General features: G+C 44.0%; 1 protein-coding gene across 1 annotated transcript in view; it reads left to right on the top strand.

Moving 5' to 3' along the window:
• Positions 1–26316, top strand: part of KIF26B (kinesin family member 26B) — a gene marked incomplete at both ends in the record, with an annotated part of 493633 nt that overhangs the window by 209774 nt on the left and 257543 nt on the right. The window contains one exon of the mRNA XM_082833473.1: positions 24526–24692. Coding sequence (XP_082689599.1) covers positions 24526–24692 — 167 coding nt within the window. The remainder of the gene's footprint in view (positions 1–24525; positions 24693–26316) is intronic.

The following is a 26316-nucleotide window of genomic DNA, read 5'->3' as shown; positions in this document are numbered from 1 at the left end:
ATTTCTAAAATGGTGAATATTGATAGTTCTAAGAGAGAGAAACCTGTCTAGACTGTGCAGGTCATAAATCTGGGAAAGAAATCTTGAGCAAGATGTCATGATCATTTTAGCTGATATGTTTGAACATTTTAAGGACAGAGTTATAGAACACAGAGGAGAGTTTGGGGTTGAATTAGTGATAAATACACAGAAAACTAAGCAAATTGAAAAACAGAAATATTATGCAATAAAAGAAAGCTCTTTGGGATCCTCAATAATTTTGAGATTGTAAAGGGTTCCTGAAACTGACCAGTTTGAGAATCACCGACCTATTGCTTAACCACCGAGGAACATGAGGGTTTAATCCTCTTTCACCACCACCCACCCCACTCCTGCACCACAGATATGCTCACTTCTTGTCTTCCCATTGCTCCAAAATTTTGGTTCAATTATTATGACTATATAAAGACTGTATACAGGTATTGCTATGACATAGAAAGGCTGTCTGCAGCTGACCCATGTAACTGTGATTACTTTTCCTTTAAGTATGCAAGTGGGGCAGATTTTTCGATCCTGTGGGTCTGAAACATCTCTGTTCTTTCTTGACACTTGATTAATAATTCTTGGCTGGGTAATAGAGTTCTAGGTTGGAAGTCATTTTCCCTCAGAATTTTAAAGGCACTCTCTAATGGCCTTTTGGCTTCCTGTGTTAATGCTGAAATCTGTATCTTGATCGTTTATATAGAACATTTCTCATCTCTGTCTTTCTCTTAAGAAGCCCTTTATCCCTAGTGCTGTGAAGTTTCACAGAGATGCATTTTGGAATGGATCTATTGCTGTCCGTTGTCCTGGCGCCCCGTGGCCCTTTCCATCTACAATCTCATGTTGGCCTCTTCTAGGATATTTTCTTTAAATATTTCTTTGATAGTTTTCTTCCCCTCTATTTTCCTTGTTTATTTTTTCGGGAGCTCCTATTATTAGGTCTTACGGTCTGGTTTAAAAAAAAATTATGTTTGCTTTCCTATCTGCCAAACTCTTCTTCATTTTCCTGTATTTTCTGGAGGATTTCTTCAATTTTATCTTTTAACTATTTTAGTAACGTCCTCATTTCTGCTATCATTTTTAATTTCCCAGAGCTTCTTTTTGTTGTCGTTACTGTTCTTCTCCAAATCTTCCTTTTTTAAATGGCATTCCATTCTTACTTTACGGATATAATATTTTTATTCATCTCTCTGAGAATATTATTGAATGGGTTTTGTTTTGTTCTGTTTTAGTTTTATTTTTCTCTGTATCTCTCTTTCCTCAAGATGGCTTTGTTTCCTTTTCTCTTTTGTATTAGATGCTTTCCTCAAATATTTGGTGATCGTTGGCTGACTGATCATATTTATAAAGGAGGCATAAAATCGCTGAATGGAGGAGCATGGGAGGGGATTGAGTGTGGTCTTACCTGTACAGTAACAGGTCTTATCTGTTACCTGAAGGAGACATTTTAAATTTTTTCTTCAGTTCTTTTCTTTGGAGAGTCAGAAAAGACTCTTCTTCTACGCTGGTGGGTGCCTGTTTTCTGGGACCTGAGAGGAAAAAGACAAGGGAGATCTCAAATTCAATATGTAAACTTTGACTTAATTGCTCTTTTCTTAGTTCCTTGCACTTAACTGTGCCTAGTGGGTTTTAGTCTAGAGACCCTTGGATTTATCATCTCAGAGAATAAACCTTTAGACTCTGCCGGGGTGGGAAGGTGCAACCACCCAGAGCAGAGGAAGGGATCTGGAGCTCTCACTACTTCTTTTTTTTTAAAACATCTTTATTGGGGTATAATCGCTTTACAATGATGTGTTAGTTTCTGCTTTATAACAAAGTGAATCAGTTATACATATACATATGTTCCCATATCTCCTCCCTCTTGCGTCTTAAGCAGACTTTAAAAACCAATCCCTTTGCCTTAGCTTCCTCACGCCTACTTCCAGCGGAGCCATCAATTCTTGAGCCTTTTAAGGGTTTTGAGGTGTAAACTGGGTTGTTTGCAGCTAGCTTGCCCATCACTGGCTTGGGACTCATCTTTCTTGGGTCTGCTAACTTAGTTACTACTCACCGATCCGGGTTCCAGCTTCCAAAATTATATTGCAGTTGCTTCCTTTCCCATTTTCTTTGGCCTTGTAAGTTTATGTCCTTTTCAGAATTCTTTATTGTCATTTTATTGGGGTTTCAGGAAAGAGCAGTCCCAAGTGCATGTATTGAACCCACCATCCTTAACCAGAATTTTTTTTTAATATTTAAAAAGCATAAAAAGTATCTTTAATATTTAGTATTAAAATAAAAATATCTTTAGCATTGTATTAGTAGGTGAAATTGCTAGCAGTAAGAAGTATTTATTCAGTCCCTACTACTTCTTCAACAAAGTTATTTATTAAAAAAATTATCCATACCTGCAATATTATAGACCTAACAAAAGTAAGCAGTTCGATTTTGGTTCCAACATTGAACAATCATAATGTAATATCAGGTTCAAACGCAAGTAGATCTGGGCACATGTATGTGTTGAAGATAAAGCAGCTACTGGGGTGTTTTAAGGATGCGCTGGTTTTTCAGGATGGAATTTTCTATGATCTTGATTTACTTGATTTGGCCAATTCTTTTCCTTTCCTTTCCCAGAAACAGGTCACATTATGACATAAAAGTAAAAGTTCGGTAGTATAGCGGGGACACAATGTCAGGAAAATAGGGAACTTCCTTGTTCACTGGGAAGTGAACCAGGTGCAAGTAGACTTCCTTGGACGCTGCTACCTGGGAACAAGCCCTAAAGACCCAGCGGTGTGCTGGAACCCATGCCTGGGCCATGGTGGGAGAATTTACACCTTAGACATGGGCAGTGCTGCAAATCAAGATATTTTTTCCTGGTTTTAAAATCCACACCAGCACATCATGCTTAGACCTGACGTTACTCTCAGGGCAGTCTGGTGTACCCCCAAAGCTTCATAATTATGTCATTAAGTCAACATCACAGACATTGTATTTACTTGTCATACTGTGGCCCAGGGAAGCCAGGTGACAAAGGGGGAAAAATACAAAATTTGGAGCCAGAAAGCTTGACATTTAGATCCTTCCACGGCTACTTCTAGCTCTGTGACCTTTGGCAAACTTCTCTTGGCCTCATCTTCACTTTCTGAATCTGTAAAACAGGGAAAACCAATGTCTACCTAGCAGGATTGTTGTAAAAATTAACACCAGTGACAGTTATTGTTACATCTACATCCTCCCCAGCTACATCCTGCAGAAAGCCCTGGCTCTGTGGGCGGGTACCTCTGTGGCCTATTTCTGTTTCCCAGCAGGACTGTGACATCGTTAGTTAGTGTCCTGATTTTCATAACAAAATACAAACTTTACTTTTTGTTTATCTGGTCTCTAAATTTTATGAAGCTGCTTGTTGAAGAATATAGGATCCGTGTACTTCAGACTCTCACGAGAGTGTAACCTGAAGCTTTCTTCTCTCCAGGGCTCAGAATCCCGGAGGAGGAGGTTTGGTGAAGGGTCAATCGTTTAAAACACTACTTACAAATTATGCAGCTATTCTAAGTTACATCTTGGAGTAAATTAAAATACTGAAGAAGATATTTACATATTTGGGCCAAATCAACTTAACCCTTTTCGTACTCACCCACTCTGAACTGTGTCTTGATCTGCTACCTTCAAGCTTGCATCAGAAATTACTACAAAAAACCAGCTATTTTAATGTTGCTCAGCATTTGCTGTGAATTTTGAGTAGGAACACTGATTATCCATTGCACGACTCAATGTCCCTGGTTTACATTGCCCTACACAAGACCTCTGTCCTTGATACAGGCAATCACCTTTTCTCTCCCAAGGAACCGGTCTGTTTCATCCTCATAATCCGGAGTTTTGAGACTCGCAATATTTCCCTATTCACCTTTGCAACAGGAACATTAGGATCAAGGTTTGAAATTAATCATGAAAACAATGTAAACATTTCGTTTGGCATGGTAGATCTCTCCAGACCCTCTTTTCTGCACGATCGTTTCTATTTTAGTAATTTTGTTGCTTTTGTCCTTTTTTTTTTTAACGACATGACAAATTCCTTTTGGAAATAGATGAATAAATAAATGAATGAGTTGTGAATGAGTGAAGGAAGGTTAGTGACAGTTTCATAAACTGTAGTGTGAGGCACAGTTGGAGGATTTTAGGCTGGACAGAAGACAGAGGCGGACATGAAAATGTCTTCAAGCGCTTGAGATGCTGTATCTTGGAAGAGACAGTGGATGCTTTTTATTGCTCGGTAGGATAGAAAAAGAGCCAGTGCACAGACTATCCATTAATTGAGTCATTCATTCCCAATTTATTTCTCGTGTGCCTGCTTGTCCAGGCACTGATGAAGCAAAGTTCCCTTTCCTTTTCCTGCTTTCAAATTTCTTCCCTTTTAGGGAAACAGTTTTTCTCTGACTGCAAAGGAGAACTTTCTAAACATCAGAGTTATCAAATCGTGGATATGTATGTATCGAATACATCTATTGCCTTGCAAAAAGTAGGGAGCTTCCCGTCTCATCTCTGGAGGATCCTGAAAAGGGGCTGAATGACCCAGTAGCCTGAAAGGTACCCCTGCATCAGGGGAGAGGGTGGATTTGTTGACCTTTAAGGTTTGGCCCTGCTCTGCTTCCATGATTCTCTTTGACTTGGAGGTTTTGGTGCTAAGATTGAGGATCATTTTGTTTCAAAATAAGTAGGTTTTCAGCGGGTGGGGAGAGGGAAGGCAGTAAAAAATGCCTCGGCAAGCCAGTTCCTTTACTCGGTGGTCCCGGGGATTCCCACAGGTACCTTAACCCTTGATAATCCGGGCTTCTGGTGGCGGCACTGTTGGCGGCCAGGGTTCCAAGGAGCGTGTGGTTATCTCCTTACGGAGAGTCTTAATCAGCTTTCAGAGCCACTGTGAGCATTGCTTTAACCATTGACAGACTTATCCTGCATCTCCCCTCACCCAACCCCGGAAATGAGAGTATGAGAAGGACACCTGGGCGGATAGGAGAGCCAACGCCCAAAGCCCACATTCTTTCTATGGAGAAGACGGGAGGAGGGCCTCAGGCACATAGCTGGAGCCAGGGGTGGGTTGTGGAGAGGCGAGCCCTTTGCCAGGTGGGAGTCGGGTCATCGCTTTGTCTTCTACAGTCAAATCCAGAGGCTTGCTGTGGGAATTAGGTAGCCAGGACGAGGAGCTGTGCAGTGTAAACTCCTAAAGGAAATTTGCTCAGAAGAATTTTTTCCCCACCATGTATATTCGCTCTTAAAAGAATAAGAACAGTTTTGGAAATAATTTTTAACTTACAGAAAGTTTGCAAAAGTAAGTACAAAGGATATACCCATATTCCCTGTACTTAGGTAACTATTGTTCACTTTTTTCTGAACCATTTCAGAGTAAGATGCATACACCATGGGCCTTTATGTCTAAATACTTCATTGTGTATTTCCCAGGAAATAGGATATTCTTTTTGTTTGTTTGTTTGGTTTTTTTTTTCTTTGTTTTTTTTTTTTTGCGGTACGCGGGCCTCTCACTGTTGTGGCCTCTCCCGTTGTGGAGCACAGGCTCTGGACGCGCAGGCTCAGCGGCCATGGCTCACGGGCCCAGCCGCTCCGCAGCATGTGGGATCTTCCCGGACCAGGGCACGAACCCGCGTCCCCCGCATTGGCAGGCGGGCTCTCAACCACTGCGCCACCAGGGAAGCCCTAGGATATTCTTTTGTGTAGCCAGAGTGCAGTTATCAATTTCGGTAAAATTAACTTTGATGAATAACTTTAATCTACCATCCATATTCCAGTATTTTCCAGTTGACCCAATAATATCCTTTATAGCACTGTCTTCCCTCCAGTACAGGGTTTAGTGTAGATTAGTTTGCATCTAATTGTTATGTCTCTTTTTGAAGATCTTTTAACAGTGCCATTATTAGAGTTAATTGATTGTCTTAGTGACTTTTTCTAAATCTTTAGATAAAAACACTTCTAATCTTAGGGTATATTTCACTTACCACCATCCTTCCGTTCACTTGAAAACCAAGGCAGGATTCTCTGGAATCAAAACCCACTCCCATTCTAGAGAAAACGTGAGGTCGAAGGGAGAGGGGGTAAGGAAATTTGAGTGTGCATTTTATACGTGGTTGACTTTTCCTTATTTGATTTAAAACACACAAAAACAGATCAGAGACTTTGAGAGAATCCTCGAATTCCCCTGTTGTCAATCTGACTTACTGCCAAGAAGGACTTCCCTTCATCTTGGAGGAGAAAATAAAAACATCATTTCAAGATTCTTTGTTTTATCTTGAGACAACACACTCTATGAATCTAGAAACAAAAACAAAACACCTTTACATTTACTCAGAGCCCTTATTGCAGCATGTGCACGCATTTTATGAGTCAACAGCGACAACACACGGGATAATTAAGCACTTCTATGCATGCAGTGCTTTGGTTAGCTCAGCAAAGGGTATAGTCAGCAATTCTGGTCTCTGCCCTCCAGAACAACTTGCTTAACATGCATCAGTATGCATTATTAAATATAATAACACCTCAAGTAAAAATATGACTAACACTTGCAAGACATAACACAGACTGAGAATTATTGGGGTGATTTTTTTTTTAACATGGCAACATTTAACCACAGAAAAACAGTAATTTGCCAAAACTTACTTTAAAAAAATCAGAGATACAGTACTGACTTTTTGGTTTAAACTCTCACTTTAAAAATACCCTATATGGGGACTTCCCTGGTGGTCCAGAGGTTGAGACTTCGCCTTCCAATATAGGGGGTGTGGGTTCGATCCCTGGTTGGGGAGCTAGGATCCCACGTGCCTCGGGGCCAAAAAACCAAAACATAAAACAGAGGCAGTGTTGTAAGAAGTTCAATAAAGACTTTAAAAATGGTCCACATTAAAAAAAAAAAAATCTTAAAAACAAAAACGCCCTATACAAATGTCTTTTTTAGTATCTACTCTAAGAAACAGAGGGATGATGAAAAAGTAATAGAAGATAGCATTGTTTTTAAAGGTTACAGAAACTTAGTACATAGCTTCTTTGAATGAAAAAAGTTAAGTGGAAAAGAATTTAGCTTCTCATTTTCCCAAGGTGCAATTTTATACAGAAGAGACTTCACAGTGGTCCGTATTTAAGAGGCTGCAGGGGCTGTGAAGGCTGGTAGAGGATCTGATTGGTAACACTTTCTAACTTACCTCTGATAACGGTTGACATAGACTCTTTCTGGCTGCCCTAAGTATTTTGCCTTTTCACCTGGCTTGCTTTCCCTTTGCTTATTTTAACTATCAGTTATAAACAGGAAAAAAATTGGACTTTTAAAACAACATGTGATTTTAATATTTTCTGAGTTTATAATATGTTAGATTCACAGTTACAATCTGGGGGAGGTGTGCCCACAGGGTACAAAAGCAATCATATAAATCGTGAATTCTTTGAGATTATCTTTCCCAGGCTGGTCAACAATTCTCTAGACCTTTGCTGTCCAGAGGGGTAGCCGTCAGTCATATGTGGCTACTGAGCATTTTGAGATGAGCCTAGTTTGAATTGAATTGTACTGTAAGTAAAATACACATTAGTTTTCCAAGACTTAGGACGAGAAAAAACAATGTAAAATATTCCATTAGTAAGATTTTTTTTTAGACTGATTACATGTTAAAATGACAATATTTTGTATACATTGAGTTAAATAAAATATATTATTTAAATTAATTTCACCTGTTCCTTTTTACGCTTTTAATGTGGCTACTGGAAAATTTTGAATTACACATGCAGCTTGCTTTTGTGGCTCCCATTATGTTTCTATTGGACACTGCAGATCTGGAAAGAAAGAAAATATACAGCAAAAAAAACCCCACACAAAACCCAACTCATTCAGTGTATTTTTAGAGTACATCACTGAAGGGAAAGCTGAACTATCCAATGATCCAATTTTTTTTTGGGGGGGGGGGTTAGATTTGGATTTCATTAAACTTCTTTAATTACATCTATTGTAAATCTGCTCTAAGGTCCCAGTTGGGAAGAGAATTGAATCTTTTTGTTTGCTTAAAATTTTTTTCTAAGAAAATTCTGAACTCATTTCAAAAGCGATTTATTTTTAACAGCTTTGTAAAAAGCTTTCCATTTACTGAGATTGGAGGAATGATTAATACTGAGCTCTTAGGAGGCTAAAAAATTATGAAAATTATCCAGAAACTCCTGAAAGGACATTTCTGGTCTCCTGGAGAGGCATCCAGGGGGACGTAAGAGCCCTTAGGAGCCACAGATAGTCATCCACTTCTGTGTCCCCACCTTCCTTTCAATAAACGAAAACATTGGGAAAGATAAAATATTTATTCCTAAGGGTCTGTAACTGAATTGATGGATATAACTTGCTGGATATTATTGCCTGTGTAAACCCATGTAACTGTGCACGTAAAGCATGTTTTTATTAGTTCCTACATAAAATTTTTATGATAATGGCAAACAAAGGACCAGTTTAGTTTAGCTGAGTTTGTTCTTATTGCTCCAGCTTTGAATAGATAAGGAACAGTACAAATAACATGTCACCCAGGAAGAGGGTCGGGTCTCCCAGGGCTGGGTCTCCTGGTCAGGAAGGCTGAAGCAGGGCTGCCTGTGGGGAAGCCCTCAGAAGGCCTGGCTGGGAACCTGGTAAAGTGAGGCCAGTGGGGGGCTGCCATTGGCTTTCAAGCCTGTTGTTGAGCAGTTATACTCCTAATTGCTAACTGTGGAGTATTCAAATTTAGTCTCTGAAAAGGCCTGCATAACTGCTATTGAAAGAACTCCCACATACTGTATTTCAACTGGAGACTTACAGAGAAAAAAGTTCAAGTGGCTTATTGTGGGTCATCTCCCACTCTGGGATTTAAACAAAGCACAAACAGAACAAAGTTCCTTTAAACGGGATGCCTTCATCTGAGTGCCTCCTGTCTGTGGTTTGGCAGGCTTGCTGGCTCGAGAGGGAGCCCACGCCTCTTATTCCCACTACTGCCTTTTTATGTTTGACCCTTGGATGTGACAGATGATCCCCATACTGACCTGGATTGGAGGGAAGTTTTTCTAGAATTTGAAGATAAAGCATCTTTCATAAATACTGCCTTTTCCCTCCTGATGACTAGTTAAAAATTGAGTCTGCAATCTAGAGCAAACGTAATTCCTCAATCAAAATTCACGAGACAGGATTTGACACATGTAAAGGTACTTAGGAGGCCAACAGCAAGAAAATGTTTTAATTGAATGAGCCTGAAAAATGCGAGCTACGTGATCGTCATAGATCTGTAACACTAAAGACTAAGAATCAGCTGAGAAAGTGGGTAAGCATGGTACACATTAGGTTTACTCTGAGCTATGGTCTGTCTGGGACTTTAATGAAATTATAATTTGGTAATTAGAGGGCTGCAAAAGTTTAGAGTCTATGTATTAGAAGTACCTACACATCAAAAACTCCTGCTTGGGAAAAGTGTTCCTCTAGACATCTGGTACTTCTCTCCCTCTGCGTAGATCTACACTGGAGCCATTCTAGACAGCTGGCTACTGGGATTGTTCTTAAAGGTCTCTATGGTAGGAAGGTGGGTCTGTAACCTGCAACCCCACTTTCGGGATGTGTTCCTTTTAGGGCCAATCTAAGTTGAGGTTATTTATTCTATGTATTTCCTCAGTGGACATGTTTACTAATTCTCAAATGTGTCTTTGTATATTTCAGAAGTTTCTTCTTAGGGTTCTTTCCCCCAGAGAAGTAGTTTTCATTCTTTTTTGTTTTTGTTTGTTTGTTTGTTTGTTTTTTGCGGTACGCGGGCCTCTCACTGTTGTGGCCCCTCCCGTTGCGGAGCACAGGCTCCGGACGCGCAGGCTCCGCGGCCATGGCTCACGGGCCCAGCTGCTCCGTGGCATGTGGGATCTTCCCGGACCAGGGCACGAACCCGCGTCCCCTGCATCGGCAGGCGGACTCTCAACCACTGCGCCACCTGGGAAGCCCAGCTTTCATTCTTTCTCAAAGACACTGCTCGACAGAATTACTCTTCCAACGAGAGCGATTCTGGGGTGTGAGTGTGTGTGTCCACACGTGTGTGCTTGTTTACTTTGGCCTCCTCTTGGGCTCTGGGAAAAAAACAATCTACTAGATCTTAAGCTACTATAAAATGTCTACGTGTTGTCCTGCTCTTGCCAACTTTGTGTGAACGTGCTGGTGGTAAGCCCTGTAGGAAGTCAGATAGCAGAGGTTTCAATACTTACTCCAAGAGGGTTGCTCAGAGGTGTAAAGGTATTCCGCAGCAAGATTTATTTCCTGCCTTCATGGAACTGACCTTCTGAAACGGGTATGTTGCTGTCCATGCTAATACGGGGTTACTGCAGCCTCTATGTATTCTCAATTTGTGTTGAAAATCGTAGTTTTGGGCCACCAGCTTCTTTCTACGATGGCCTTGCTGATTCCACACTCTGGATCTGAGACCCCGGGTCTGTCTGTATGGTTGTCCCACACGTGGAAGCCCTGTAGACTTCAGCGTTACTTTGTGTTACGGGTAGAGTCAGGGTTTGGGGAGTCGAGGAAAGATGACAAGCAGACTTAGCTGAGATGTTAATGTTTCGTTGCTTTCTCTCGAGAGGTTGCTAAGAGAATAATTCAATTTTGGGAGAACTGCAACCAGACTGATTTGTTAATACAGTTTAGAGTCTTTTAACTCGGGATTGGATGAATAGCTTTTCAAGTGTGTATGAAAGACGAGAATCCCAAAAGATCAGCTCTATTTTAAATAGCAGACTCCAGGGACTCAAGGATTGTAACAGAAGGGCAGATATGGAAGAGATGAACTCCCAGGTCCAACTCTGTGTGAGAATAAAGCACGGCACTGGCTGTCATCCCTGAGGTGTCGGGCTCTGCCAATCTGGCTGGCTCTGGGTTGCTAGCTGGGGGAATCTAGTTAGATAGGCTCACAATAAGTTAGTTGGTATTGACTTTGCTGGGCCTGACCCATATTATAAAGTTCTAACAAGTGGAAAGTATAGCTGAGCTTTGGGAAAAGCCATAGCATGTACAATAGAAGAGAAAACCAACATCTTAAATGAACAGAGGAGAAATTTAAGCAGAACCACCAAGTGAAGAAATTAGGACACTGGATGGAATGTTGCAGCCGAAACAGAAAAAAAGTAGACGTTTATTTAGTAAGGACACATGAGATTGTACAACTTTGGCTTCAACTCACACAGAAGGCCTTTGTCTCTTGGCTAATTAATGATGTTCAAAGAGAAGAGGTGCTGAGAAAATGACACGGACTTGAAGAAATCAGACAACAGCAAAGTTAGTAGCAGAATTTCATTTTACAACTCATGAGGCCCAGGATTTTTAAATATCCCAGAATTTGAGAATTCAGAGTTAAGGATGTAAGGGGCACCCAAACATTATTAAACGTCTGCGCATTCTCAATGTTATTTTTACTAGTGAAGTACACAATGAAAGCATGCATACGTAAAGAAATGTATTTTAGTACTCATCCAGATCCCCTGGGTGAACTGATTTAGAAAACCATCAAATGCATTTTGTCATAGGTCTGGGGACGGGATGGGGATCTGTCCTGACTGGGATTCGTGATCCAGAGATTCCCAGGAAGCAACCCTGCTGAGCTGTTCTCTGGAGTCTGGACAGGTAGGAACATACAGAAGTGGAAATTACCAGCCATGTGGAGTGAGTGATCCTGAACTCAGAAGGGACGAGACAGAGGCACAGTTCCAGACGTCGTCACAGGATTATTTTAGGTCAGCCCACAAATGTTTGCCTACTCCTGTGCAGCTTTTCAATGGGAGACTCTGAAGCATCGGTTTAGAAGCTTAGGCCGTTGTTATTTGAGGAGAAGGACAATCGAGAGTGTTTTTAGTTGATATTCCTTATGGCAGATCCCTGATTTTGGGAACGAGGTTGTAGAGAGGTTAACTGACTTCACAGAGGTCCCGCAGCCAGCTGTTTGGCTACAACCAAGCCCCTGGCTTATTGCTGAACTACAGAGCCTGGCTCGCTCGCTCTCTCTCTCTGTATGTATTTCGGGGATTTTTAGAGTTCTGCTGTCCTATTGTTAGCTTTTTGATGTGCATTTAAGTAAGTGCTACAATTGACTGGTTGTGCCACACACCAGATGTGTGATTTTGGACAACTCAGCTCACCAGTCTGGACCACAGTGTCTTCATGTTTACACATGAAAGTTGGCCTAGACTCTATCTAAGGACGTTTCCAGCTCCATTGAAACATTTTTGTGAAAATTGCTTTTTGGCTGGTGTAGGATTTGGCATTTCTGCAACTGGTTAGCAGAAGATGCGAGGTCAGTTCAAAGCTGGAACTGTGAAAATCTGTGCATCGCTTTGGAACAACCAGCTGACCCTTTGAGAGAATCAGCCCCTTGTTCACCATTGATGGTTTGGTACAGTACTGGGGAAAGCTTTCTGTTTTGTTGTTGACATTGACATATTTGTATGTTTTTGCATAATGGCCACACAAATGTTAAATTAGGGACGTGCTTTAAGGTGAAAGAGGAATATTTCTAAACGTCCCTGCTTTATATTTGATGATGACTTTAGGCACCACAGAGCACATTCAGTGCATTATCTCATTTCACCCAAGGCACAGATTCATGAGTTCCCCTCACTGGGGAAATTAGGGCTAAGAGAGGGGAAGTAACTTCCCTCACGTTGTCATCAACCAAGCCATACCCAGAATTGGATCCTTTCATTCAGTGCAATGCTTACCAAGGGCCTGATGCGTGGCATACCCTTTCCTAGGCACTGGGATTACACTGGCAATTCCATTTGGTCCAGCCTGTCTCCAGTCTGGGCATCTCTCCTTTGTGGCTGTGGTGTGAGCAGAATGAATCCTATAATCTAGAGCCAGCCTCAATGCCGTCAGCTTCCTTGAAGGACTCCAAACAAGGACGAGCCCCTTCCCTGGTGCTGGGAGCCCTGCAGACCTGGCTCTCCTGACTCCTGGGTCAGGGCTCCAGCAGTTGCCAACCTCGCCCCTTCTTTGTGCGGACTCTCTGTCTACCACCCCAGCATCCTGAGGGCTGTGTGCGTTCATGTGCGTCTGTGTGCGTGCATGCACGTGTGTGTGTGTGTGTGTGTGTGTGTGTGTATACATGCCTTTGTTTGTTAAGTTCCCAACATTGTCCCCTCAGTTTTGCCCAGAAGGCAAGGTTGCTTTTGCATTTAGTGAACTGGCTGTTCTGCAGACCTTGGTGGGTCCCTTACAGCAGAGTATTGTCTCAGGTCCCTCTTGACTTTTTCTCACAAGAGCTCAAGGAAACTATGAGGAAGTAAGGTGCCTACAAGGAATGCACATTTAAAATTCCAGGCCATGAGGCGCTGCCGGTTTTCTTGAAAGTTTTCCAAGCGTTAGCCAAGACAGGTGAAGAACAGTGGCGTGCTCTAGGAAGGGACTGCTTCCTAAAGCTGCCTGGCCATGTACAGGCGAACACAGCAGGTCAGGCATGGATGGAAAGGCCACGATCTGTATTAGAATTAAATGCTACATCAGTTCTGTAATCTAATGTTCAGTTTCTTAATCTTACTGTGTTTTCTCTTGGAGGCATAACTAATAAACCATGCCATCTGTAAACGTTACATGAGCAAGTATTGAGGTATTCAGAAATTCTAAGCCCTTTTTTTTCGGAAATTAGAACTATGTTTTGCTTTTTATTGGAAAAGGGTGAGAGAATGGCTCAATTTTGTGACATGGGTCTTTAAACTTCTTCCTTCACACATTTTATCCTCAGGCACCTCAGGGTTCTACGTGTAGCTGAAGGTCTTGTCTGATACCGGGAAGAGCTAGGACAGGCAGTGGGACTTCAGCCTCTAAGCTTTATTCTGTCTCTCCTGGAAACCATGTGCCTAGGATCGCTTGCCTAATATTCCAGAGAATTTCAGCTCCCTAGCTGTGGCCATCACATGCTCACACTCAAGCTGGCTGAAAGGCACTGGTCTCGTCTCCTTTTTAAAAATCTTTTTCTGTAATTTCTTTTTGTTTTTCTCTTTCTTCCCCTTTCTCCTGTTTCCCTCTTTTTTTCTTTGTCTCTGTCCCTTGGCCTCCTTGTTTCTTTTTTTTTTTTTGCGGTACGCGGGCCTCTCACCGCCGTGGCCTCTCCCGCTCTGGACGCGCAGTGCACAGGCTCTGGACGCGCAGGCCCAGCGGCCATGGCTCACGGGCCCAGCCGCTCTGTGGCATGTGGGATCTTCCCGGACCAGGGCACGAACCCGCGTCCCCTGCATCAGCAGGCGGACTCCCAACCACTGCACCACCAGGGAAGCCCTCTTTGTTTCTTGTTTGCCTTTTCTTTTCCCCACTCCAGTCATTTATCTCACCAATATATTGAATGAAGTGTACCCTGAGATACCTTATTTTTTTTTGAATAAAGCTTTGTCTAACCTGTTCATAATTTTTAAAATCGGGTGAAAATGACCTTTATCCCTCAAAACCAAACAAAACTCAAGCAATGCTAACACAACTAAATTAAGTTTATTTTTATTTGTAGGTATTTGTAATTAATGTATTAATTGATGTATTTATTAGGTATATTCCATATCCAGACACTGTGCTATGGTGGTAATACTGAAGTGAGCAACACCCAGTCCCTCTCCTCACAGGGCTTGCTATCTAGTTGGGCAGAGAGACCAGTGACAGGCAGTTACAAAACAAAACAAATGCTCTGATACAAGGGCAGCCGTGCGGACCATAGGGAGGGGTGGCCCTGATCATCCAGGGTGGGAAGAGTGCTCAGGGCATTCCTGGGGCACTGGCTCTTGGAAGTGTTTGGGGTGGGGTGCGATGGTAACCTTCCCCCAGTAAAAGAGCCGCCCACGTGATTCAGGACATGAAAAAATCCTTTAGTTCTTCCAGGTTCTCGGAGCTGACCTTGGGGCCCAACCCCGATGCCAGGACTGGGTTGATGCTGGTTGCTCTACTCAGTCTGAATTTGCTCAGTTGCAAATGGAAAGTGAGATCGGTTACATCAAGATTCAGACCATTTGATTTTGCTTTCATTTGATCCTAAAAATCACAAAACATTGGATAGAGCAAGCCTGTGTGCATATTGAGAAATGATTCAAATGATCCTTTTCTCTGCTCTTCATCAACTCTTTGGCTGTTAACACATTTTCTGAATGGGGCAGCCACAGTTGAAGAGCCGTACATTCTCTGAATGATGTGATCAGTGCAAGATAAACTCAAGGATGCAAAGAGAGGAAACCTGGCGTCAATACCTCCTCCAGGCTTTTTCCCATGTGGCAGACAGAGTTAAAGCTATTATTTGGTGACAGTTGTGCCTCGTTCATAGGGTTGCTGTCAGGATTAAATACGGCAGCATATATACAAAGTTGTTAGAACAGACCCTGACTCAAAAACGATAATGAGTAGGATGACGCCCTATGAGGATGCCTGAAGTCACTTCTCAACGTTCGCTCAGGCTGAGACTAACCTCATCATGGCAGCTAGACACCTGGTATCGTTGTATGTCTTTGAATGTGTCACTAAACCACCCCACAAAACATACTTGAGCACCAAGTATTGAAAGTATTGTCAGTCAACCTATTTACATGTATCTATAGGTAGAAATACTACAAGCTTGATGGTAAGACTTTATTATTTGTTTTAAGATATTCTTTAAAAGAATATTTGAGCTCTGCCTTGAGCTGCACATCTCAGAACTAATATAGATCAGTGGAACAGGATAGAAAACCCAGAGATAAACCCACGCACCTATAGTCAATTAATCTATGACAAAGGAGGCAAAAATATACAATGGAGCAAAGACAATCTCTTCAATAAGTGTTGCTGGGAAAACTAGACAGCTACATGTAAAAGAATGAAATTAGAACACTCCCTAACACCATACGCAAAAATAAACTTGAAATGGATTAAAGAACTAAATGTAAGGCCAGACACTATAAAACTCTTAGAGGAAAACGTAGGCGCAACACTCTTTGACATAAATCACAGCAAGATCTTTTTTGACCCACCTCCTAGAGAAATGGAAATAAAAACAAAAATAAACAAATGGGACCTAATGAAACTTAAAAACTTTTGCACAGCGAAGGAAACCATAAACAAGGCGAAAAGACAGCCCTCAGAATGGGAGAAAATATTTGCAAACGAAGCAACTGACAAAAGATTAATCTCCAAAATATACAAACAGCTCATGCAGCTCAATATCAAAAAAACAAACAACCCAATCCAAAACTCGGTGGAAGGCCTAAATAGGCATTTCTCCAAAGAAGACACACAGATGGCCAAGAAGCACATGAAAAGATGCCCAACATCACTAATTATTAGAGAAATGCAAGTCAAAACTACAGTGAGTAGTTCTGACCTCGCACCAGGCAGAACGGCCGTCATCAAACAATCTACAAACAATAAATGCTGGAGAGGGTGTGGAGAAAAGGGAACACTCCTGCACTGTTGGTGAGATTGTAAATTGATACAGCCACTGTGGAGAACAGTATGGAGGTTCCTTAAAAAACTAAAACTAGAACTACCATATGACCCAGCAATCCCACTACTGGGCATATACCCTGAGAAAAACGTAATTCAAAAAGACACATGCACCCCAGTGTGCACTGCAGCACTATTTACAATAGCCAGGACATGGAAGCAACCTAAATGTCCATCGACAGATGAATGGATAAAAAGATGTGCTACATATATACAATGGAATATTACTCAGCCATAAAAAGGAATGAAATTGGGTCATTTGTAGAGATGTGGATGGACCTAGAGACTGTCATACAGAGTAAAGTAAGTCAGAAAGAGAAAAACAAATATCGTATATTAACGCACATATGTGGAATCTGAAAAAATTGGTACAGATGATCTTATTTACAAAGCAGAAATAGAGACACAGACGTAGGGAACAAACGTATGGATACCAAGGGGGAAAAGGGGTGGTGGGATGAATTGGAAGATTGGGATTGACATATATACACGATTGATACTATGTATAAAATAGATAACTAACGAGAACCTACTATATAGCACGGGGGACTCTACTCAATGCTCTGTGGTGACCTAAATGGGAAGGAAATCCAAAAAAGAGGGGATATATATATATATATATATATATATATATATATATATATATATATATATATGTAGAGCTGATTCACTTTGCTGTCCAGTAGAAACTAACAGAATATTGTAAAACAACTATACTCCAATAAAAATTAAAAGCAAAAAAGAAATCTAAGGGAAGAATCCGAAACAGAAATGCAGCTGGCCCTTTGTTGTACCCTGCACCTCAGTCTTTTCTAAAGCATTTGGGTGGCCCTGCCCCTTTACCTTTTAGCAACACAAAGAATAAAAGAAGACAGTCATGTGCACTGAGGGGCCAGATTTAAGCCCTGATAACGGGTATCGTGAAACACAGCAGCCTCCTCTGTTTGCTGACTCATCATTCAGGGCGGAACCCTGATGAAGGTGAGGCTGTAAATCCAGGGTGAGGAAAAGGCAGCTCTCCTCGGCCCCGGGAGCACCGGTGTGTGGAATTCTCTGTGGCAAGAGGTCACTGAGTCAAAGCTGTGGATGGATAATTTTACGGCCGCTAATAAAATTTATAGCCAAAGCAAGTTAAGATAATAAGGGTAATCAAACAGCCAGCCGTGGGACATAAGAATCCCATCATGGCCCCTTGGTGCTGGCTGTGGGGAGGGGGTAGCTGGACAACACAGGAGGACTATATCTGTGTGACTCAAGGTAGCCGCGGGGTCTCAGAGGTGGTCTGTGCCCCATGGGAGTCACAAGGACTAGGCCAGGCCAGGGACCAGGTTCAAGTTAGGCGGCATTGCCTGTGCTCCGGGGACAGCATGCCAAGGGCTGGAGGGTTAACCGGAGCGTTTAAATGCCTAAAAGTCACAGTGGCATGGGAGAGGATCCGAACCAACCCAGTTCCAGAACACTAGTTATGGAAAACATGTTAACTGACTGTTCAGGTGGGACATGGCAGGAATGAGGGAAGCTGAGGAAGGACGGCGTTTGACCTGGTACAGAAATCAAATGAGGTTGAATCCAAGAGCCCAGTTCCAGTGGAGGCTTTCTGCAGCCCCTCCCAGCTTTCCTGGTCTCCCCGCCTTCCCGTTGCTCCCTCATCGAGGGCTCTGGCTCACCCCGTCTCCTGCAGGCTTCGGGCATAGGCTGGTGGGGTCCTGTCCCTGAGACCCCCCTGCAAACTCACTGTCATTGTCCCTGGAGGACTCGGCCCCCTTCTCTGACTCGGCCTCGACACCCAGAGTCCTCATGACTCCCTCTAAAATGACAAAGCAGGTGCAGGCCACCTGGGACAAGCTGAAGGGGATCAACTCTTTGGTGTTGTGGCGTTTCTCTTTTGTTCCTTTTCGTTTTTCTTTATTGTGATAAAATATACATAACCTAGGGCTTCCCTGGTGGTGCAGTGGTTCAGAGTCCGCCTGCCGATGCAGCGGATACGGGTTCGTGCCCCGGTCTGAGAAGATCCCATATGCCGCGGAGCGGCTGGTCCCGTGAGCCATGGCCGCTGAGCCTGTGCGTCCGGAGCCTGTGCTCTGCAACGGGAGAGGCCCTTGTACCGCAAAAACAAATATATATATATATATATATATATATACACACATAACCTAAAATTTCCCCTTTGATGTTTCTGAACAGAGACTCTTTTGTCCCTTAGGTGAGTTTCACATGGAGGTCAAATCTCACCACCTCTGCTTTGTTCCAGGAGAGTGGCCTGTGCACCAGAACAATTTCTAAACCTTGAGCTACTTATTCAAGCAATTCTAGAAATATTTAGAGCACCTATTATGTGCCAGGTATTGCATTAGGAGCTCTGAACTTTCAGATACAACCAGATAATTGAGTTTGACCCTGGAGTTATTATCATGATTATGGGGCTGCATTTTAAAATAAGAGGAGTACTGTCCTTACAGCTTTGGTTTCTGTCCAAGTGCTTTTTCTTAGTCCTTTCAGTGAGCGGATCTTGGGCTGTCCCTTTATTTATTTATTTATTTATTTAAATTTTTTGCAGTACACGGGCCTCTCACTGCAGTGTCCTCTCCCGTTGCGGAGCACAGCCTCCGGATGCGCAGGCTCAGCGGCCATGGCTCATGGGCCCAGCCGCTCCGCAGCATGTGGGATCTTCCCGGACCAGGGCACGAACCCGCGTCCCCTGCATCGGCAGGCGGACTCTCAACCACTGTGCCACCAGGGAAGCCCTGGGCTGTCCCTTTAGTCAGCAGTTGTTTTTTTCTTTATTCTAAGTTGTTTTTTTTTTAATTGTGGTAAAATGTACGATATAAAATTTACCATTTTAACCATTTTTAATTTACCATTAGTTCTGTAGCATTAAGTATATTCATGTGTGGTGCAATCATCACCGCCATCCATCTCCAGAACTTTCCCATCTTCCCAAACTGAAACTAGGTACCCGTTAAACAGTAACTCCCCGTGTCTTCCTCCCTAGGCCTCTGGCAACCACCATTCTACCTTCTGTCTCTATGAATCTAACTACTCCAGGTGCCTCATATAAATGGAATCATACAATCTTTGTCCTTCTGGTTTTTTGTTTGTTTTGTTCTGTTTTTGTTAAAATATCTTTAGATGAGATTAGTGGAAAACACATTTTATTGTTCTCGTTTTCAGTAGCTTTTCTTCAGGCAAAAAGAGCCAGCAGTAGTTAACTTGCTGCAATGTCTGCTGAGACTTCTAAGCAAACGCTGTGTTGCCATATGCGCTCTGGCCCTTTTACAAATCCTGCTTAGGAAAGGTGCTTACTACCACTGCGCACGGCACGGGAGCCACCTTTGCAATGCATCACTTCAGTTCTGGGTAGGTCTGGTTTCCAGGTGGAGAACAGACAGGCAGGGTGAGATGAAAGTTGAAATGCGATCAAGTTTGCCCAATCGCTCAGGGGCAGAAAGCACTGACACGAAAAGAGTGCAGTGGAACCCCTTAGGGAGGGCTGAGGCCAGCACAGACACTGCAGAAGAGGAGATCGTTCTGGCTTCGGAGACGTCGCAGTGCTTCCCTCCTGAGTGGGGCATACCTCTTGTTTCTTTGCCTGCCAGGATCGAATGAACATATCTCATAAAATGAAGCATTTTGGTCCCCAGAAGGAGGGGTACAGAGGTAAGAGACACGCGCCCATGGCTGTTCCAAGAATCCTCTGTGCTGCTCCGTCCCTGGGTCACAAAGGGCAGCTGCTCCCCAGGGGGATCCTTCGGGGGGGGGGAGGGGCCAGATGCTGTTAGAGCCAGCCCCAGAAGTGACTCAAGTGGGGATTGACACATGTTCCTGCAGTGCAAGCGGAAGTGCAAGAAAAGGATGGAAGTGCAAGAAAAGGATGGAAAATTTTCTCTCCCCCCTACTCTCTGATAGGAGCAAAACCCAAATAAGTTAATGGGGGCCTATCTCACTGTAGTGTGATTATTAGAGGAAGATGCTGTTCTGTGTACCGCCACCAGCTTTCTGTTACCCTGTGACTGAAATGCAGGGTCTGCATGATCAGCTGTAACCGTTTATCTTTGGTTTGGGGATGCATTTGTTGATCTTGTCCTTTGCAGATTTGCTTACCTCGTTTAGGCTTTTTGAAATTGTATCCTGCTGTCCTCGTTCCCTAAGAGTGCAACCACTGACAGCCTAGACAATACCAAGGGTTGACGTTAGTTGTGTCCAGTCTTTTTCAGGATAACTGTGAGTTAGGCTGTGCTAACACACATCAAAAAATATTTACTGAGCGCCACTGTTTGCAAAACATATAAAAATATTAAGTAACAGTGTAAGTAGTAATAACAATAAAGGAGATATCCCCAAACAGTGAGATACAAGTTGCCTAACAGAAAATGCTTTATATGTTATTTTCTGGGATTTGGGGTCATAATGCCATTAAATATAAAGACTGAGTGGGATGCATCTGCTGTCCTTAGAAGCCTCTGCACAGGAAATGGATACTGTTGGTGTTCCCTGCTGCCTCGGCAGAGTCCAAGGGAGGTGGCTTTCTGGGTCAATAATGCCATTTAAGATGAGCCCCCAAGTTGTCACACTCTGGAAGCTCTCAGAGTCCTTCCCATCAGTGGAGAAGTTAAAGGTCAATGGCTTATAGATTGCGATTTGCCATGTGAAAGCAACCTTGGTTGATAACAGCCAAACATCTTTTGTCTTGATTCTGTGGTCGAGATCGTAACTGAATTTCAGATTCGAGATTTCTTTGTGAACAAGTATACGGCTCCTCCTATTGAGGTAGCAGTGCAAAAATGTAAATGTGCTTGAAAGACATGAATCTTGCCTAGGATGACAACGTAGTGAGCGGCTTTATCTGTGAGGTCTGTGAGAGGCAGCTCCCTGTGCACACGAACGGTAGCGGGGACTCCCGTGCGCACTGAAGACCCCGCATGGACCAGCACACATGTGTGCAAACACACAGGCGCCCCCCCCCGCTCCCTGTGCCTGGTTCCTTTACTGCCATCCCGTGTTTCAGTGACCACTACCCTCGGGATGTGATGTGGTGTTTTGAAAGTCACAGATACTTGTTGCTTTAGTGAAACCATCCGGTGTAACAGAGATGGAGAGCAAACAGCAGGTTTTTTTTTTTTTTTTTTTTTTTTTTTTTTTTGCTATACGTGGGCCTCTCACTGTTGTGGCCTCTCCCGTTGCGGAGCAACAGGCTCCGGAAGCTCAGGCTCAGCGGCCATGGCTCACGGGCCCAGCCGCTCCGCGGCATGCGGGATCTTCCCGGACCGGGGCACGAACCTGCGTCCCCTGCATCGGCAGGCGGACTCTCAACCACTGCGCCACCAGGGAAGCCCAACAGCAGGTTTTAATCAGAACTAAAGCAAATGAAATCCTGTGGTGAAAATCTAGTCCCCCTAAAGTTAGTGATTGGGACCCCCTGGCAAGTTTTCAGCTGCTGCTTCTAGACTATGACATACACACATAATCAAGATAACGAATCCTTTCCCCCAGAACTTTGCGCTTTTCAGATGTGTTAGACGAAGAGATTGAGGTGTTTGAATTTTCCCACGAAGAGTCTTGTAGCTTTCACAGTATCGTGAGAGAAAACATTAAGTCAGAAAAGTCTGAAAAGCAGAGGTAAACCATAGTCCTCTACAAAGAAGGCTCTGGATTGCAGACTGTGCAGTGAAGCTAAGGTTTCCGGGAACTCCTGCTGTTTGGGCGTTTTCTCTTACAGTGGATTGCGGGGAGGGGGCCCCTAGAGCCGCCTTGAGGGGACAGTTAAAGCGGGAATGAGGGTTGGACTGGGGGAGGGGAGGGCAGAGTGAAAATGTCACAGAATCCAACAGATCCGGGTTCAGCCTTGGCCCCTGCTCCCTAGATTTTCCCCTGGGGAAGCAGCCCCAGGTTTCTGCCCCTCGGTCTCTTAGAATCCAGCTTCTGCAGGACTGCAGTGAGGGCCCCGGGGGGAACCGACCACGACAGCACACCCCTTAGCCCCATCTCACACACATCTTAGCACATCTCACGTGCTGCCCACCTGGCCTGGGAACAAAGGGTAGGGGCCGCTGCGTGACTGGAGAGGGGCTTGGGGTTCTCGGCGAGCTCATCCCCATGCCCTTTGGAGAAGCCAAGTCTTCCGGGCAGATTCTTACAGAACAGAGCCTTCATTATAGCTAGCAGCAAAAAAGCAGGCCCCTCTTAGAGAGACTTGCTTTTGAAGTGTGGGGAGGCCGCCCGCTGGTAGGAAAGGCCACTGCCCTGAAATAAGATTCGGAACCCGGGGAAGAGTGAATGCTGCTGCGTAGGTGGTCTGCTTCCAAGGAGGGGGTCGCCTAGGGAACACAGGGTTGGGGTAGGTGTTAGTTTTGTCACAAGGATGATCAAGGAGGGTCGGCCGCACGTCGCTCCTGAGACCCCATTCTGGTGTGGAGAGCTGTGGGATGGAGGGAATTCACGGTGAGGTTTGTTTTTGGGACACTGTCCGGGATGGCATCCTGTACCACCGGTGCTTCATAAATGCCATTTCGTGGTGACAACAGTGTGCGTGCCCACGGCCAGGTCCCCGGTTGTTTCAGCCGTCCCCTCCAGCATGCCTCACTCCTCCGGGAGAGCGGTAGCTGGTTGAGGGGAGCCCACACCCCACGGGCTGCAGAGGAAGCCCAAAGCGAGGTGACACAGGCCCTCTGCCTGGGAAGCAGCCCCTGCCAGTGCAGGGAACGTCCTCCAGGCCACTGGCTGCTTTTGCCGTTTCCTCTCCCGTTTCTCTGATGTGGGTTGAGTTTCCTTACAACGCATTGAATGAATGAGAATAAGAAAGTGTGTATTGGCAGAATTACAGCTGGATAATGCCAAGGCTTTCCAAGTCAGAGCGTGAATTTAAGCAGAGCAAAGTTTCAAGTCCGTGGGGCTCAAGAGCGATTGCTATTCTTCTAATAATGAAAAGTACAAATGTTTGATGTTCAAAGGTTAACCAAAGGGACTCTTTCACTGGCCTTCTGGGCTGCTCAGCACAGAGTGGAAACTGTTCTGATCTTTGCCTTATCGCACTTGTATTTTCTAGGCAATTAGAAACATTGTCCACTCAGCATTTAAGAGGTTTGAACCAGCTGGAGACCTTTTTTTTTTTCTCCCCCCAAACTAAAGTTTCCTTTTTTTAAAAAAAAACGGACAGTTTTTCCTTTTTGCAACTAGACTGAAGTTTTAAAGTAACAGGCTTTCAAAATAGCACACTTAGGACTTGCCTGCATAATTATTACATTTGTCATGGGATTAGCACTTTCCGAAAGTATATTTCTGTACCAGTATCTTACTTTGCCCAGAAGTGTGGTTCTTCATAGTATATTATGTGCATTTAGGCAAAATAGACCCAGCCCCCATTCACTAGAATTTGCGCTATAAATGCAATTATTGCCAATAAAATGGAAGCCATTTATCTTAATGAACCAGTAGGAAAATTAAGTCTGTTGAAATGGTCTAAACCTTCCAAGAAAAAAAAAAAACCATTGGTAATTCATGGTGGGCTGTATCTATTTTTATGAGCTTCTCTAAGTCATCTCTTTGCTGACTGCCTACAGCAAACAACAACGATACACAAGTAGTGTTTTGTTTAATTTCTTACGTTCATTAGCAGGTTCACGTCTCCCTTAAAAAAATGATATCTTTGCCCCTCTTGTCTGTTTGAGAGCCTTTAGGGCCTTCCTAGTAAGAAACCAGCACTAGCTGGTCCTACTGGTCTGGTCTTGGGCTGCAGATAGTGTGGTTAATGGCTTCTGCTTTCCCCTCCAAATGGAGGGGGGATGCAGAAGTAATTGAAACTTACAGTGTCAGGGCATAATTGTATTCCGTTATATTTAATGCAAACGAGGAGGTATTCTAGCTAACATGCAGGAAAATGGCCTTAGAGGAGGCCATGTCGCGTGTCACTGAATGCACGTGGGGACGTGTTCCCTCCCAGCCTCACCGCCCCCTGCCCCACGCTTTGGCCCCGACCCCAAAACAGAGGCGCTACCAGTGGTAGTCAGGAAATGCCGTGAGCCACAGGTAATGAGCTCCATCTCTGTGTTCCTTGCCAGATCTCCCAGCTGATGACAGAGCCTGGCCGGGAGAGCCTGACAGAGGCGGCGCTGAATCGCTACAATGCAGACAAGCCTTCGGCCTGCAGCGTCCCGGCCTCGCAAGCCTCCTGCGTGGCCAGTGAGACCTCCGCGGGCACCTCGGTGGCCGCGTCCTTCTTCGCCAGGTAAGAGAGGTGTCCAGACCCTCGGTTCTTTCAGGTGAGCCCACCCGGTTGGCCTCTCACGTGGACCAGTTTAGCTAAAACGCTGGGAAGAGTTTGGGGCTGTTCTTTGACTTCACTCTTTAAGACAGGGTTTCTCAACCTCAGCCCTTTGGCATCTGGGGCCAGGTAACTCTCTGTCTAGGGGGACTGTCCTGTGAGTACAGGATGTTTAGCAGCATCCTTGGCCTCTACTCGCCAGATTCCTGTGGCACCTTCCCCGGTTGTGACAACCCAAAATGTCTCCAGATGTTGCCAAACGTCGCCTGGCTTGAGAACCTCTGCTCTGGGAATACGTGGCTCTAAAGATGGTCTCCACAGGAGGAGGAATTTTGTGGGTGCAGCCCCATGGCTGGTGATTCCAGATATCTCTTCTCACTATAGAAGAGGAACTGCTTAAAATTTAGCTATTAAATAGACGGCAATTTTCTTCCTCCTTGACAGACTGGCTGGATAGTTGTCAACTATCCAGCTAATTTCAGAAACTTAAAAAAAAAACAACCCTGAGAAACAAAAAAGAAAGGTATTTCAACAATGTTTTCTGCCTAATTTTAGCAACACGGCAGAGACAGGGCAGGAGACATAGGACAGCTGAGCAGGAAGGGGCTTCAGGGATTGTCTGATTTGATCTCCTTATTTTATGAATAAGGAAACTGAGGACCAGGAAAGTTAAACTGTGAGGTAGTTTATAGCAAAGCCAGAAATAGAAACCAGATTCCTCTGGGTTTTCCTCTGTGACTCATTCTTTACTTGATACTTGGAACTTAACCTTAGAAAACTTTTTCTGTACCTAAGATTCGTGAGCTTCTGAGTAAGCAGGGTATAGACTAAATAGCGTGAGATGTGAAATCAGAAGACCCCTTGGGTTTGAGTTCCAGCTCTGCCTCAGGGTCCTCATCTATAAAATGAGGATAATATCTGTTCCTCAGGGTTGCTCTGAAGATTAACATAAGATGATTATAAATTATAAAGTATGTGCTAGACAAATGGTAATTCACTATGGACTTAACGAGCGTGTCAGTAAGAGGGAATGTTGCTTGGCTTTTCCTGTTATCCTTAGCAATGGTAACATCCAAAGCACAAATCTGAGGGAGGGGCTCTGATTAGGAAAGGAACAAGTTAGAGGAGGAACAGAGGCTGACATCCCGGATTAAGACACAATAAAGGCAGCACACGGGGCTTGTTGGAAGACTGGCTTTGAGCTTCTGGTTGTGCCTTGGTGCCGTGTTTATTGTCCTGTGAACAACTGGGCCAACTTGAATGTATGGGAAGTAACAGGAAATATGTATGTAGTGGCCACCTGACAACAGAGGCCATCGTGTTAGCTCTGTGTGTTCGTGAATTTCTGTGTTGTCTGGGACCACTGAGAAAGCTTACTGGGAGGTCATGTCCATGCCACTCAAGGAGAGAATAAACAGATGGAACAGAATATGAGGGAATGCCACAAGCACAGAAGATCCCGGGACATAGGTAGGCTATCAGAGCATGTCTACAGGAGGGTGACTAAAGTGGTGAGGAACTAGGAGGCCAAGTCCTAGCAGGCTTAGTCTGGAGAAGAGAGCCCTCAGCTGTCTCTTGGGCCATCATG

This window comes from Leucopleurus acutus, assembly GCF_964270905.1.
Source record: "Leucopleurus acutus genome assembly, chromosome: 2".
NCBI lineage: Eukaryota > Metazoa > Chordata > Mammalia > Artiodactyla > Delphinidae > Leucopleurus > Leucopleurus acutus.
The sequence above is the reverse complement of the archived record's forward strand: the minus strand, read 5'-3'. Positions and strand labels throughout refer to the sequence as shown.